We start from the raw sequence: 17,702 nt of genomic DNA, 5'->3' as shown, positions 1-17,702 counted from the left end.
CACCAGTGGGCAGTGGCACAAAGCTGGTGTGAGTCTGGTTAGAATAAATCTTTCTGTCCCTCTCTCCTTCTCTTTCTTTATCTTGTTATATTCTTTCTCATTTCTGCTTCTTCATATTTTTTCTCTTCTTTGTCTCTTTCCTCTCTTTTCTCTCAATACTTCTTTTTTTTTTTTTTAAATTTGGGCTGTCCTTCTGTCTGAGTGTGAGTGTGTCTGAACGTATTATGTATTTGTGTGTAAATGCCTCTTTGATATCTGAAGGCTGAATTAAGACTTCCCGATAGTTTCACACCCATTCCCTCTCTGCCTTCACTTACTACACGGCACAAATTACAGGTTAGGAGAAACTTCTTCTCCCTTGAATTTGCAGACAAACACGTTTTTTTAAGTCATAAATCATTTTCACAATTATCATTAGCCTTGCCGTGCCTGAGAGTCATTGTGCAAAGTGTAATATGAAGCAGACAAAATCTTAAATGGCTGTATGAACATTTAAGATTGTGTTTGTAGTTTAAAAACTGATTATTCAAATGTTATATCTGGTAATTTGATCACGTTCTCTTAATTCAATCACGTTTCATTCAAGTTTTACATCATGGACATGTCATGGGCTTGAAGGAGAGTCTTGTCTGAATTTAAAAGGAGTGAGAATCAGACTAATTTTATAATCTGAGTAAGTGAGAAAGTGTCAGTTTGACGTTGTCAACACACTGCAGGTGCTAAGGGAAGGGGTGTGTGGCAGGTTTGATGCCGATGGGCACAGGAGGGACACACTCATGCAGCGTCAACGGAAAAAACAAGCACATTGTGTTAACACTTATTAAGGACGAGTCGCCTTGAGAAGATAGTGTGTCGCTGTGTGTGTGTGTGCGTGCTGCAGAGGAAGCTGAGCACTGCGTCCTACCCTCACAAGTTTTTTTTAAAAATTTTTGGACCAGACTGATATCCTGCCTTGTTTTCTTAATGTGCATATATGTGTCTGTGCATTTGAGTTGGAGTCGTATGTCGAGTGTGTGTGTGTGTGTGTGTGTGTGTGTGTGTGTATATGTGTATATATTCACAATGGGGTTGTTGTGAATCACACAAAAAGCACAACCCAAGTGAAACAGGAATCCATCCATTTCCTGCTTTAGTTTCTGAGTGCTTGGGACAATAAACACAGTTAATTAAAAAGGCTCCAAGTTGAAGAAGTCACCCAAGGCTTCAGGAAAACTTCCTTTTCTCCACATGTCCCCATCAGTCATTCTTTCTCCTGATAACCAATTGTGTTTTTGCTTTCATTTTACTATCACTCTTCTGTCCATTTTGGGTAGAAGAAGTTCACTATTTATGTATTTATGTATAAATGTATAATATTGGAAATGTATATTTCCAAAGTGGTAACCTTTTAAGACATAAGCTGTAGAAGTTTCATATGTATATGTATGCAGTTTTGGCTAACTCTTTTGTTGAGTGATGCTGGGATCAATAGAGTTGGATATTAAGTGACACATGGCCTTTGGAGTCACTAAATGCTACTCACCGACTGAGACAGCTGTAGCTGAATTCCAATTCCCCGGTTGTTTCTCAAGCATCTCCCCACGGTGACACTCGCTCGCCCGTCCCTTCCTCTGCCATTTCTTTCTCTCCGGTTTAAAATCTCTCCACATAATCTGTCTTTTAAATGTTTTTTTTTTATGATTATTTTTTGGATTTCTCACCTACAGTGCTCTTTTTAAAAAACACAGTGAGGCAGTTTTCACACAAACCGGGAGTTAAAGTCTTTGAGCTTCAAAGAAATTTGAATTGCTTTGATAAATCTTCTTTAATGCTTAGTTTTACTAAGTGAGTTTTTTTTGTTTGTTTGTTTTTTTTTGTTTGTTTGGGGGGGGGAGAAAAATCACAAACTACTTTTGTATTTTAAAATTAATATATGTTAAACATATTGAACCTTTTGCCACTGAAGGTTTACTGCAGTATTCCCTTTTTGAGCTGCTTAATTTCAACATTTTAGTTTGCACTATAGTCTACTTTGTTTCTACAAATACTCTTCATTAAAATAGAAATCAATTATGAAGATAATTCTGAATATTTTACATATCTCTTGAAGGTACCTAAGTTTTTACTTGACGACACATGTATGTTTCTCATCTCTTTCAGGAAGGCTACGGCGTGGTGGTGCTCAACCCCAACGAGAACTACCTGGAGATGGAGAAGCCAGCCAAGTCTTCTCCCCTGCCTTCCCCCACCGAACCCTCGGACGAACCCGCTGAAAAGAGAGAACGAAAGGATGATAAAGATAGCAAAAAGAAGAGAGAGTTCTATGAGAAGTACCGTAACCCACAGAAAGAGACGGAGACCGAACGGATCCCAGTACGGGTAAGTCGGGGAGGGAGAGAGGGAGGAGACGGAAAAGGAAGGTAAAAAGGGAACGTTGGGAGAGACAGGCTGGAGGACAGAAGGAATGATGTTCATCAAAAGCAGACATGATGGGGGAGGTGGACGGAGTGACAGTTTAGGGTCGTGGGAGGAGGTAAGAGAAGAGACATAAGTGAGAAAAAAAGAGGGAGGGTATCAGACTAGTTTGAAAGCGACAGAAGACGCGAGGAAGGTTTAGGAAGGTGGGAGGCGGCTAGCTTAGGAAGCTATGGAAGGAAATGTTAGGTAACAAGGGATGATGGGAGGACGGGAGGCAGAGGGAGAAAGAGAGGCTCTTGTGTGGTCAGCCTGTGTGTGAAGAGGTTGGCCCTGCTCCAGTCGCCTCTCAGTGAGCAAGTGTTAACCACATGGCTACCTCCCTCTCTTCCTCTCCATCCTCCTCTCCCTCTCTCTTTCTCTCACTCAGATGGTGGGCTGGTCAGTGCAGCTTTGGCCCTTCACTCATGTTGACCGCTGGGATTATTATCTCCATAATACACACTCTGCAAACACACTGCAACATTCTTATCATGCCACACTGACTGTACACCCCCTTATAATACACACACATTCTCTTATATACATATACAAAACACACACACACACACACACACACACACACACACACACAGGCTCTAGGTCCTGTTTACCTTGTGGTAATACAATGAAAGTCACCCTTAGCATAAATCTAGTTCAAATGTGAAAATAAATATAGACTAAGAGATGAGATTAAACACTGCTGTCCTCTTCATGGTCAGGCCTAGTTGTTCAGAATTTGCAGTGTCTATCAGGGCCAGACACATTTTTTAACTTCTTAGAAATTTCCCTCTCAGGATGAATTGAAACCTTAAGGATACACCAATTAAGATTTTCCCAGCACACAGATACATGTCAGCGCAGTGTCAACATTCACTGTTTTCATCTCTTATTTCTTTTTTTTTGATGGCAGTAGTGTCACAGTGATGCATGTACACGTGTGGATATGGGTGTGAGTAAAATATGTCATCCCCTGGTGTCTGACGAGACTTAGGATTGCTGTGGTTTCAGCGGGTGGTGTGGTGTGAGCTTTTAACGCAGACTTTTCCTTCTCCTTCATGAGCATTCTAATAAGAGCTAATTAGTCACAGTTCTGTCTGGTTGACAACATTTTCTATACATGTGTGCTGGTTTCCCCATCATACAAGTGATGACTTGCTATACACTACATGACGTGAAGATCATAGGGAAATATTTTCAACAGAAATTAAGTCAAATTAAGATGTAGTTTCGCCACGCAAATATTTATCTTGATTTTAAGCCCTACCAATTTATCCTTTAAATGAAATTCTTATTGGATTTAGGTTTCTTGATGACTTACTGACTTAATTTTTTTGACGTACATCAGTGTAAACATAAAAAAATAAAATAAAATAAAGTTTTTACCCCCTAGGGAACATTTGTTTTGCAACTAAGTTGAGAAACAGAAACCATGAAGAACCTAAATGGGCCCGCTTGTTTTCAAATGAAGTTTGAAATATGCAGATGTAGCTCTTCTTTTAAATTGGTCCTCATGCCTTAACGTGAGCAGTTTTGGAGCATTAGTACAATCCCAACCAAGAGTTTCCATATCTTTAAGTAGCATGCAATAATATTGCAGTTTTGCTTTCCACTTGCCTGCGTAACCCATGCAGGACGGGATCAGATGAAAAGATACAAAGGCGATTGGTTGCACTTGTTTGTCTTTTTCAAACTGCAATGTGTTGGGCAACTGTTGCTGTTTCATTCTTTCACAGCCACATGACAAATAAGTCAGGAAAGACTACTTAATGATTAAGTGAAGGAAATACCCTTCCAGCCCTGTGCCACACTCCCTCCCTTTTCTGCATTTAGGAATGGAAAGATATATGATTAAGTGAGATCTCGATGTCTGTTATTTCAGTCTAGCAGGCTAATACAAAATTATCCACATTAACCAGAAAAGGGGGTCATGTAGAGGATTTAGCTGTCCAACCAAATGCTCTAAATGCAGAGATTTCAAGACTCGGGATAAAGATTAATGAGTGAGCAAGTCGGCCCTGTGTCGGTGCCCCTTGAATTTTAACCTTTGACCCAGAAGTCAGCGGGATGTTAGTGTGTGTGACCTTCCATAGCGCCATGCCATCTCCTACCCCGTCTACTCTCCAATGCTCTGCCTCTGTCGGCTCCAGAGTGAGCTGTCACATGCACACCCGCGCACACACACAAACACTAAAACTGAAACACACACACACAGCTATGCAAAGGCACACACACATACCACCAGACAAAAGAGTAAAGACGTGGAAAAAGAACTTTGGTTGTGACGTGTGTGTGTGTGTGTGTGTGTGTGTGTGTGTGTGTGTGTGTGTGTGTGTGTGTGTGTGTGTGTGTGTGTGTGTGTGTGTGTGTGTGTGTGTGTGTGTGTGTGTGTGTGTGTGTGTGTGTGTGTGTGTGTGTGTGTGTGTGTGTGTGTGTGTGTGTGTGTATGTGTGTGTATCTTTCTCCTTCACCTCTGTTGCTCAGGGTGGGTGGTGGTTCAAATCAAACCTCTTTAGTAGGGCTTTTTTCATCTCCTTTTTTTTTCTCTTACACCCGCCCATGACGCGTGTACACATGCACGCACGCACACACACACACACGCACACACACACACTCACAAATGCACACACAAATCTTTTTAAGTCCCAACACCTCACACTCTAAGTCCTCCTGAGCTGCCAGACCACCTGCACAGAACCATTCAGAAATGCACATTCATATATACATACCTCATCTCCATGTAATTTAATGAAATCAGTGATTAGGCAAACGATAACCTACTTTGAATTACACTGTCTTTCTTCATTTTTACATCCATCAAACCCTTAAAATGTCATTGTGCATTTCATTTTCACAACATAAATTCACGGAAAACGAGCACACACACAAACACACACCAGGCTCCTGATAGAGTTGAGTTGATTAATACGCTTCCTTACACACATTAATAAGCTCTTAACTGCTTTTAGGATTCTTACTTTTTAGCCTCAGGTTCATAGTGTGCAACCTCTCAACCTTATCTAATCCCCCTCTTCTCCTCTCCTGCAGATCACACACCACTGGGCCATGTTTAGGGGGATGTCGGTGGAGCAGGGAGATAGAAAGAGATGACAGAGGGAGGGAGGGACGGATAGAACGTCTGATCGGAGGGATGCTGATGAGGATAGTAGGAGGATGAAGGGGGGTGCTCTCTTAGCACTTTGCCATATAGAAGTTTGGGAGTTCACTTTACTTTGAATTTTAGCAGTAATCCAGTTAGCTATTTTCTGTCAGCCAAGCGGAGGAATGGCAGGAACAAAAGGCACATTCATGGGCTTAAGAAGCTTCCAAAGAGTTCACCCAAGGCTGGCTGGCTGGGATTAGGCCAGCAGGGCCTGGAAAGAAGAAGGGGGGAAAAAGAGCAAAGGGGACAAAAAACAGAGCTTGGACATTCTTAAAGCACCACTTATTTTTATAAACTACTAGGATACTAGCATTCACTTTGACTTTCTATGATTGTCCATTAACATTGAATGTGTATGTTTTTTTAAAATGTTCAGGATCACAACAAGCCCCTCCCCCAATAGCATTATGAAGTTATTTTTAACCTACTTCATATAGCTTAAGTTTAAATAAATATAAAAGTCCTCTTAAGGAATAAGGCTACTAAGAGTGCTATCGTTGGCAGTAAAGGTAATGTGTTGTCCCCTTTTAGTAAATATATGTACCTATAATTTTTCTCTTCGGGGTAGTTCCAGAGGGCTAGTGTTCTTGTGCCCTGACAAGGGTCTTGTTCTTCACATACTGCTCTGACTTTTGGGGGTTATACTTTGTATGTTTCCTAAAGGAAGGAGCATCCATTATTTAGGCCGTGCTACTCCATGACCCATTATTCCCAGCTGCAGCTGTCCACAGGGGCTGGCTCGGATCCTTGTCCTTGTCCGTGTTAAGCAGCTGATGTCCTGTTTCACCATGTTCACACTATACTACAAAATGTCCTGAGAATTCACTAACGTACACTCACACACTTACATCAACGCAGATACACACAGAAGACTTGATTATAAACATTAAGATGTGGACACACAGGCACACACACTGGTAATTGCATTTGACATGCTGCTACAGTGTTTCTCTATTGGACTGGGTCTTTGCTCTTTGTCACCTTCACCCCTTTGCCCCGATTTGTGGGCCACAAGCAATTATACAGACAAGGTTTATTCGACCTTTGACCCTTAGTCGTGCCAAGAAGTAAGGCTCAGCATATCCAAGGACAGGTAGGGACTTGATTAACCTCTGAACTTGGTCAGAGGAGAGGTCAATGACCAGGGCATGAGGGCAGCTCACCTGCTTGCTGCAGGGAACAAATTGGCTAGATGCCATATCTGTATTATGGTGTGTCTGTCTGTGGGTGGGTGGTAGAGAGAAGTCTTTGATCTGTGTGGACACGTGTTTGTATAAGCTAAGTGTTCTGCTGCAGTAAAAGCAGCCTGTGTTGTATTGTGTGTTTTAACTTGTAGTTGTTATCTTGTGTTTGTTGTGTGCAGAATTCGGGTGTAAAAGTTTTAAAGTGAATAGCTTTTTCCTAGAGTTTTTTTTTTTTCCTTATAAGATGTTTAAGGTTTTTTTGGACATGTGTTAATGTGTCGTCCAAAACATTGGTCTGCGCACACATACCTGTGTTTGTGTGTTTGCTTAAGGCAGAACCTGTGTAGCTGATCTCAGATCTCTGCTCCCAATCTTCTAGTCAGGTCAACCATCAAACACATCCATCCTGCCCTCCCTCACACCTCCCTCACCCACTGAGCTCCCTCTCTCTCTCTCTCTCTCTCTCTTTCTCTCTCTCTCTCTCTCTCTCTCTCTCTCTCTCTCTCACTCTCTCCCTCTCTTTCTCTCTCTCTCTCTGCACACAGCCCTGTTGTGGATACAGGCTGACCCGAATAAAGACATCCGCACGCACACACGTACACACAAACGCAGCACCTCAGGGTCATCCTGGAACAAACACAGCCTTGTCTGCCTGCCCGCTCTCCTTTGCCTTATGTCAATTAATGGCTAGCAGTAATTTCACCTGACAATCGGGGCGGCAGCGCAAGGCTAGCCGAGATGTCACAGCGATGACCTTTCTGGCCTGCAGCCTCTCTTTTCTAATAAAGAATCTCACAAACCCACAGCAACTTCCTTTGTACTTTGTTAATGAGTTATTGATTTGAAACAATGCCCTGGCAAATATTGTCAGAGCAGACTGACCCTGCCAAGGTCGGGCTATTTTATTGTATACAGTTTGAGCACGCTAATCTGCACGTGGGATGACATGTACACTATAGTTTCTTTCTCTGTCTATCTCTCTCTCTCTCTCTCTCTCTCTCTCTCTCTCTCCCCTCTCTCTTTCACTCTCTTTAACTCTCTTTCTCTTCTTTACTTACTCCACATACTGAATATTCCTTCATTGTGAAGTCAAATGCAACACCTATACACACATTTCTTATATACACATACACTCACACGTTCACACACAGTTTCCTCCCCCTTGTTAGTCTTGTACACGTTTTTCACCTCGTTCTCCCTTTTCCCTGTCTCTTTCACACATCATTATATTCCCAACTCTCCATAGGTACTATACCTGCTAATTACCCACAATGCCACAGTCATTATTTTCCCATCTCTGCTGCTAATTTGCTCCATACCTTCCTTTCCCCCACTCTAACCGACCCATCAGCTCCCAGACAGCTTCTAGCTAGCCTCAGCTCTCTGTCTGATGGAGACGAGAGCAAAGAAGGAAACAAAGACACAAGAGGGATTGTAAAAAAAGGAAAAAAGATGGCGGAGAAGTAAACGTTTCAGACATTGATAAGAATGTAAACCGTTGTTAGAGAGGTCCCCTTTTTAACTATGTGCTGAGGCACAGACACAATTTAACTTTATTAACTTCTATTCTTATTCCATAAATGTATTTATATACATAGCTTATTTCATGGTTAACCATTTGGTATACTAAATTAATTATATGATGTTGCTGGTAGGTCTACCCAGTGTGTGACCAGAAAGCAGGATTGGTCACTGACGCATAGAGAGCCTGAGTCAGTCTGAGTTATGTGTCTATGCTAGTGGGTAAGGCAGAATGAATGAGGAAACACCTTTCCTATTGGAATAATTATTTCTACATTTTGAGGAATTCTCAAATTATACTGTTGTGTGTTATAACAGCTTGCATTAGTTACTGAAATTTTTGCGAAGATTGAAACCAGCACTGGTAAAACAAAACAGGACAAAACCCAATAAAGTTGTTTAGGGATCCGTGACACTGTGCTGACACTCCTGGCTCCTACTGAAAAGCTACTGAGAGTAGAGAAAAAGTGTAATGGCTCTTATCCACTAGATTCCTTTTGGTCCACTTTGCCCATCATCTCCCAACTTCAAATTCCAGCTTCCTCCGAAGTTTTTCTGCAGTCCTGTGTGTATTGGTATGACTGAGGAGGAGGAGGAGCAGGGAGGTCCAGAGCTTGGTTGTTTGTCAAGAGTGTGTTGATGTTGTTAGATTCATTGTTTCCTGTGTTGGTCAGACACTGGGTTTGTGTTGGCATTGCGTCTGTTATTCTGGCTGCAGTGCTCTCCTCGGCTCTCCCTGCTTCTCATTACAGTGAATAAACATAGGGCAAGCATTGGACCGGACGACTATGGAAGCAACAAGAGTGTGTGTACATGAGTTTGCATCAGTGTGCTTGCACAGGAGCCTGCTTTGTTTTTGTGCGTTCTCACAAGTGCATTGAATTATCTGTGACTTTGGGGTGGAGTGTAAGCTGTTATCTTTAGAGCAATGGAACGAGCTAATTTTAAGGACTTGTTGAATTTACATATAGGAAAGCAAACATGTCGAACAAAGTGGTAACATGGAACTTAAAGACCATAGTCTTGCACAATGCCATGTAGCAGGTTGCCCAGCAGTTTTAATAATGCTTTAAGTCATAAGACATAATCTAAGGTCTTTTGATTAAGTAACAAGAACTTAGTTTTTGTCAGAAAACTACATTCTAGTGAACCAAGTCACTGTAGACTTGAGTGTGTTTATGTATATTTATACTGTTTATTGCACTTGAGCCAATTGAGGATACTGTAGCCCATTATTGTTTTGGTTTTTTTTTACTTTTGATTTCAAGGTTCTGCCCTGTATCACGCTGTTTAGCATCACAATTCACTGCTTTCCTGTCACTCTTCTCTTACTCTGTCACAGTTAGTTTTGTGGTTTGGAGTTATTGTCTAATTCGTTTTGACAAAGTTCACCCGTCTACCACACCTGCACCCAGATCCACACTATCATTGTTCTTCCCAATGTTGCACAGCGCTCTCGACATGTTTATATGCCAATTGCTTTACTTTAATGCATATATATAAACATGTTGTGACATTGAGTGTACATCACTTTAACAAGCCTCAGGATAAAACTACTCACGTAAAGGTGTACTGTAAGGAACTGTGCATATAATTTAATGATGATTGACGATAAATGCTCTTTAGTTCTTTGTGTGTGTATTTCTGTGCGTGTGCACGAATATGTGGCAAGATAGTTTGAAAATAGCTTAGAGAACCTGTAGACCTCCTCCAGTCGGCTGCTTTGTCTTTCTCTTGGACACATATATACTCTGTACTGAAATTATTTGTATCTCTCTTTCACTTTCTACCTCGCACCACCATTTTTATTTCTTTTGATAGCAGTAAGCTGTGAGCATCTGGAGACTGTCCGATCCCAAGACTGTCTTGAGTAAAGATTTGTGTTTTTTTATTCTCTAAAGAGATGATATGGATTGCTATGCTTTGGGAAATCACAAACACACTTCCAGTACACACCCTCAAATATCCCCTTGACAGTCATGGCTGAAGGATGTTGGCAACAGGTGTGCAGCTGGGATACTGTTCTGACAGTGCTGGCAGATGCACACACGCCACACACATATATAAACTCGTACAAACAGTGAGAGAAATATATATAAATAAGTAAGCAAAGATAGTGTGTGAGTGCTGGTGACAGCAAGCCGGTCTCGCAGGGCGGCGTGCTCCACTGCAGCTAATTAACCCCGGGAAATAATTGCAACAATATGCAAATTCTGTTTAGATAATTCACTACACTGCTATGCCAGGTAGTCAGTCACTATGGCGCCTGCTGCTGAGGGTGAAGGCAAATAACGTGTTTGTTTGTGAGGTGATGGATTCTGCAGCACGACAGGACTTATTTATTACCTTGAAGACATCAAACACTCTTAAAAGTATCAATATGCTACTTATGGACAAAATCAATTAAAAACTATCTTCCTATTTAGGTGGTTGAAAGGTAATAAATTGTATCACCCATTACTGCATGTCGTCAACAGTTGGTTTAAATCAGCTAATTTAGTATAAAATATGAACATTATTATTTTAATATCAATATAGACATACTGACAAAGTAAATGACACACACACACACACACACACACACATACACACAAAGGCACAACAAGATGCCATATTCAATGTTACACCCCAACTTATGTCAACATATCACTAAATTGTTTCTTAAGGGTTGGAAGAGATGTGGACAAAATAGGAGTTAAAGGATTGTGCAGGGTGTGAAATAGGTGGCATCAGCAGAGGGGAAAAATGAGGAATAAGAGGAAGGTAAGAAGTCATGAAGAGGGGCAGCCTAATGAAAAAAAGGTCTCAAGAATGAAGGGTGACATGGCAGAGGAGAGCGGAGGGCGACTTCAAAAGACTTTAATGTCACAGCCTTTCACACAGATAACTCTGTTCCAGCCAGCTCCTATGTGCATGTATGATCTCTCACACACACACACACACACACACACACACACACACACACACACACACACACACACACACACACACACACACACTGCACAGCCGTGATGGCAGAGGGCAGGGCAGAGCCGAGTTGCTTGCTCTTGCATCACACTCTGTGAATGGAGGTGGGTGCTGACACTACAACCCCCTCATGCTAATCTAGGAGTAAACACAAACACTCTGACAGGTTAATTTACCTCTAGACAAACACAGCAACAAAAACACACATCAGCACATCATCAAATGCTACCACCACACACACTCACACACTCTATTAACAAATTTGTGCCCACCGAAACACGTGCTGAGAACATGTTATAAAGCACAAGCTACCTTAATGTAGATAAAAGTAAAGTTTAAACCACATTTCCTGTTACATGTTTTCTTTTCAATCTTCTTAATGACCTACTTACAGATAATAAATGGTACAGATATTATGTGTGTGATCACACAGTATATTTTCTCAGACAATGCAAACACATTTATGGAAACTAAAGAGACGTTCTCGATGCCTCCTCTGTCTTCTACCTCATATCCCTAATTATTTGTTTTGGTGTTAACAGTTTGACACACAATTAACAGCCTCCATTCTCCATGGAGCATGTGTTGGTTTATTTCAAAATATTATATTTTATATACATCTGTATGCTAATTAAGAGAAGTATGTGTATGAGTGTGAAGATAGTATTATGTTTCCAGCATAGATTTGTGGTGCGGATACAGGTGTTTTTAGTCCACAGAGCTTCATGTGCAGCTTGGCCTCTTGTGGGAATGTGTTGTAGGTTTCTATTGTGAAGCAGACAGTTTGATAGGAAATCAAAGTCTAGAATCAATGTCACAAGTTCATTAACGGATGCCCTTTTCTCGCCTCTACTTTTACTATTGTTCTTTCCAGCACTGGATAAGCGCTTACATCTCCGGTTAATTAAACATGTCTTCGCCGTGTGTCCGTGCGTGTGTTCTTGTTGTGTGTGTATGAATTGTGTGCCTTCAGATGAGAGTGGGAACCTATGTCAGTTTGTGATTGTGTAAATGGTTGCAAAACATTGCCTGAGTGTGTGTTTCTTTGATGCTGTTGTGTTTCCCTTTGACCTTCCCCTAGTGTCTTCCCATTATGCCTTTACTGGTGTATAGACGAGCCATCGATCCAGCAACAGGGTACAAATTAAGATTTAAACGTTACGTCACCCAGCCTATTGAGTTTTACATTTAGGGCATTTGCAATATGCAAGACTTATTGATTCACTGAAATCACCGCAGGCCACCAGCACTTTTTGTTTTCTCTTTTAGACCTTTGTTTTTAGCTGGCCCCATGGCGCAGGTTTCAATGCTGTACCAATACATTTCTTATAGTTTGATAACTCTATTAACGCTTCATGATCATTAGATAGACACTGTAGTGTGTTGGTAGCCTTCAACCTTAAAACTTTGAAGTCTCCCTTCTTTGTGAGCGACACTACCATGTTGTTGTTTTTTTGTGTGTGTTGCAGGAAAATGGATCCTCTGAGGAACACGTGCTTTATGTTTGGGAACACTTTGTGTCCAAAGCCGAAGCCAAGAATGTTTTCATCGTGGCCCACAGCTATGGAGGGCTGTCCTTTGTTGAGCTGGTGAGTGTTTTAGTTTTCCTCTTATCCATCCCATACTGTACCTCCCACCAACCAAAAGCAACACCGAGGCACATAAAACACTCGTGTCAGCACAATCACTCATACATGTTCATCTACACGTGCAAACTCACATTTAGGTTTGGTAAAGTGGTAAACGAACACCCACCCACTACAGACACACGAAACAAGCCGAGCAGTACACGCACCCGAGACTGGCAGCAGAGTAAAAGTGTCTAGAAAATAGTGGAGAATTAAACAATAGATACCACTTACTTGGATTAAGTTCAACTTCTGTAAACAATCTGGTTCATCCTTGTCTTCTGGCTTCTACACAACTGTTTTTTTTTACACATCAAGAACGGCAGAAGAACAAGAAAATGAAGGGAGCTTGATAAAGACATGCAAAAGTCGTGCAGTTAGACCAGATGTTCTGAAGAGCTATAGCCCAAGTCCTAACAGAGACAAAGGATAGGTTGAAAGATGATGGGAAGGAAGTGGATTTGAAGGAATAAATGGTTCACAGGGGAGAGTGAAAATAAAGTTTGACCAGCCTCTCGGTTTTATAACTGCACCCTTCAGCTAAATGGGCCCACAGTGTGTCTTTTGCAGGTAATATGAAGACTTTTGAGGTTAATGCTTTATTTTCCAGTGTTTGGTTTAAAGTGAAGGCCTAGAGGGACTCTGCATCACATATTGATCATCACCTTCCCTCCGTTTAATGACCTAAATGAGTTCATAATAAAGCTACAGTGTGCAAAAAGTCAATACGATCAAATTGAGTTTTCCTTCACATGCTCGAGTCACATTTAGAAGACTTGGACCCTGTTAGCTTGCTTTTAGCTCTTGTGTTCATGTTGTACTTGTATACACGTGATGTATACAAATATTTTGTTCTTGTGTTCATGATGCAGCAACTGTAATAATATGTTGTGATTTTTGATAGTATTTTATTTATATTAAGTGTGTTAACAACTAGAAACAACATTTCATGTTATATTTTAGGCTTAAATTCATACGAAAGATTTGTGACATACAGTTTGTCACTTTTCCCCCATTTTCCAGCATAGAGTATCAGCCATTTAAAACAAGAATGTTATGATAATAATACTGACCTTTCTACCCTTCACTGTTGTATTTACAGCTTTTGAAATACCTTCAACCACTTCTATGTCGCTGGCTTAGTGAAGTGCCAGAGTTATTTCAAACATGCAGTGTGAGCTGTATTTGCATTAAATGCACAGACCTGCGCTGTAATAAGAACGCCTGGCTAAAACTATGCTTGTTGTGTTTGCAAGTCTCTTAATGATCACAGTGCTTTGTTACAGTGCTAGTCTGCTGGTTACTTGATCTGAAGGATCTACTGCTACACTCACCACATCCCATATTATTCAGGACATATCTTTTCTCTTCTCTGAGGAAGGGGAAGAGGAGGGAGGTGGCACATTGAGGATACAGCTAGCGGGGGCGATTAAAGGTGGGCACTTGTCCCACTGGTGTTTTCAGGAATATTTTTTCTTTCTGTCTCTTTCACCTACTCTTTTTTTGTTTAGTATTTTGTAATTTTAATTTGGCTGCTAAATATTCATGCAGTGTTTTGTCCGTGACAGCCTCACAATCTCCTGGGCTTTCTCCCCGTGTGACGAAGACCAGCCATTCTCTCTATTTGTCTCTTTCTGTCTCTCTGTGTTTCCCTCAGTCATACGCGCTCTTTCTCTGTGTGTATAAAGGCCTCAACGAGGTTCTAACTGTGCACTTGTGACGTCCTTGTCATGTGAAGACTCTCATATACAGTATGTGCATATATAAATACATAGCATATAGCAGATGCTGTATGGGGAAGAAAACATCAAAACAGAGACTTGAAAAAAACTCTGTGTTCACTTAATGTGACAGAGTGTTGGAATATGCCCGGGTTTCCCCTGAGAACAGCAGCTCCTCTTATCTTTCACTGTTGAAGCTTCCTCACCTCTACCAATCTGACATTACCACAAACAGATTCATAGTTTTTTTTATAGCTATCCACCTGGACCTAGAAGCAGCTCCACAGGGTCCAGTGTCCACAGTGTTTGGATTGTCCACGTCAGGTCAAACACTATGTTAAAGAGAGTGCTGGTTTTTTTTTTTTTTTTTTTTTTTCCCCTTTTCATTATTTTTTACTCTTGCTGCTTCTTTGGCTTCTCATCCAAATGCACTTCTCCAATGTATACATGCACTTCAGAGGACTGCATTATGACTAGACATGTGGGAATTAAAGCAGCCACTGTTCATTTCTTACTTATCATTACTGTATTTCTTGTGCATCCTCACACTAAAGCACACACTCGCGCACGTACATACACATGCACAGCATCTTCTTAATTGAGGAGAAAGTGGTCCAGCGGGACGGGATGGGAGGCGTGTGCGCATGGGCAGGCGAGTGGAGAGTGGAGCCTTGCGGGATGAACGGTTTGACACATGAGAAGACCCAGAGAAAACAAGCTGTCTGCGGGTTAATTAATGCTCCCCTTTGCAGTTAATAAATACATTTCTGATCAAGCACATCAAAAAGGTCCGCCATTAATTTCTTCTGCTCGCTCCCCTTGCTCCAGAGCATGTTAGCCCCTGTTTGGAGCGCTCAAGTGTTTCATTGCAATTTGATTTCTTTTAAAACACTTCACAGTGTGTACTGACTAATTATAGATACATCAAAGAGGAGCTAACTGCCTTTGAATGAGAGCGTGAGAGAGAAAGAGAGGCTGGCGCTGCAGGGGGAAGGCTGCTCGTTCTCTTTCTGAGCCCCCCCCCCCTCCACACACACACACAGACTTTTTTGGCCCTTTTACCCTCTCTATCATTCTTTAGCTATCATGGAGTCTGTCCATCTATCTCAGTTCACTGTTTTTTAGATCTCTCGTACTCTCTCGCTTGCAGTCTCCAGTCTCCTCTGACATCTGCTTTCATGCTCGGCCAGGCTGCTCCTCCCCGCTCCTCCTTCTCTGTCCCAATCAGCTGTATGGTTTTAAAAGGAAGATGGGTCACGTCCTCCTCAATCGAGCTTTTGAAACCAAAGTTCTTGTCTTGCTTTCAAAATATGAGAGGTTTTAGCCTGGTTGTGGACTTTCTTACTTGCTTAATCTCCATCTTCAGCACACACACTTTTCACTGTTCTAACTTTTCATTTTCCTCTCTTCAATCTAGAACGAACCCAGATAATCTAGAAAATGGTCGCTTCAACATAAGCGCAAGTCGTGGTTGTAATTAGGAAGGAGTTTTTTGTTTTTTTTAACCCACACTAACCTTCCCGCTTACACAGTGAAAAAGGAGTGCTCTTATTGGAGAGGACAGGACACCATTATATAAGGTCTTATGTAAGAAGGCATCTGTCTCCCAGTACACAAATGTGTGGGTGCCAACCAGACAACCAGCCAGCCGCCACAACAGTCCCTCAAAACATGAATACAGATTTTGAGACTCTTCTGTACGTACTGTACATGCTTATAGAATATTATTTTTTTACATTTCTATATTGCGCCATCTGTTTCGATCAATAACAAGTATAGCTAGCTTTCTCTCTCTCTCATCCCTGGTTTCATGTGTTTCCGTGTGTGTGTGTGTGTGAGTGTGTTGTGGCTTGTTGTCAGAGTGGGAAGAGATGCTTGAGGTGAGACAGACAGATATGGAGGATTTCTTCCCTCCTTGTGGACATCACCGCTTTACCATGTGCGTGGAGGATGAGAAAGATAAAACACTGCCGGGTGAATCAGTCCGAGTCTGAGAAGTTTGTTTTACATAGCTGGGAGTGTAGAAAGTGATTTCCCTGCAATGATATAGCACCTGCAGACTAAACGAAGGTTTTTATGTTGTGTATAGGAGGATGCAAAAGGAACCAAAGCTGCGGACTTATGTGCCACTTAAGACTTCCTCCTCCTTCTCCACATTGAGAGTTCACAAAAAAACAATGCCATGTCTGTGTGAAGCCTTTCTATACCTAAGTATTTCTCTATTTTCATACCTGGTTTAAGGTATCATTTGTCTTTATTGCATTATGCATTACACCTTTTAGCCACAATATGCACAATCCCCCTTTTTTCATGTCCTTCTTTATTTCTCATTTTGTTTGTCGTCTTAATTCCCCCTCTCCCAGCCGTTTGACCCTCAGGGCAGCGGCAGTGCCAACTCTGCCCCCTGTGCCGGACTCTAGTCTGGCAGTGGTCTGTACAGCTCCATGACCAGCATGGTAACAGCCCTCTGAACACATGGCACTTCTGTTTCCAGCCATTGCCTATGTGAGAGCATGACTGTAAAAAAAAAAACAATAAAAAAAAAAAACTAAAGAAAACTCACAAAAAATGTATGTAAATAAAATGAAATATAGACATGTTTTAACTGTATCCTAATTTTCCTATTGTTTAAAGACATAAGTACATTTTTAAATGTATGAAATACATGAACAATAAATTAAATAAAAATCTTCATGCACTTCATTCTCAATCATGTCAGAAAAACAAAACCCCCTTAAATGATGTAGTATACTTTTAAACTTTGTCAAGCTAAGTGAAATCTCTCTGAAGAACTCTTCAAGCTGTAGTGCAACCTTTACCTGACTTCATCACCAAGCAAACACAAATGGTTTTAATTTGCTGACTAAATCGTACGAGCTGTGGAAGTCGTCCATAGGCAGGCTCTGAAATTCCCCTCATGTAGTGTTGTATGCACGTCTCGGCCGCCTCCAAAACTCAGAATTCTATCCTGTCTATTGCTTCTGGAGGGGATGAAGAGAAGGTTTGTTTTTATCTCAAGGTTCTCCATACCTAGCGGCCGTGCAGGCGCTGCAGTAGCAGTGCAGTTTCCTGTGTGTATACGTCT

The 17,702-nt window shown here is 41.4% G+C and overlaps 1 protein-coding gene across 3 annotated transcripts in view; it reads left to right on the top strand.

Annotated features, from left to right (window-relative positions):
• arb2a (ARB2 cotranscriptional regulator A) overlaps positions 1-17,702 on the top strand; it is a 142,636-nt gene that overhangs the window by 54,573 nt on the left and 70,361 nt on the right. For all 3 annotated transcript variants that reach the window (XM_079347473.1, XM_079347472.1, XM_079347474.1), the window contains exons 7-8: positions 2,140-2,358; positions 12,738-12,857. In XM_079347473.1, the coding sequence (XP_079203599.1) occupies positions 2,140-2,358; positions 12,738-12,857 (339 nt within the window). The remainder of the gene's footprint in view (positions 1-2,139; positions 2,359-12,737; positions 12,858-17,702) is intronic.

The sequence above is a fragment of the Symphodus melops genome (assembly GCF_947650265.1).
Source record: "Symphodus melops genome assembly, chromosome: 1".
NCBI lineage: Eukaryota > Metazoa > Chordata > Actinopteri > Labriformes > Labridae > Symphodus > Symphodus melops.
This window is presented reverse-complemented; position numbering and strand designations above follow the sequence as displayed.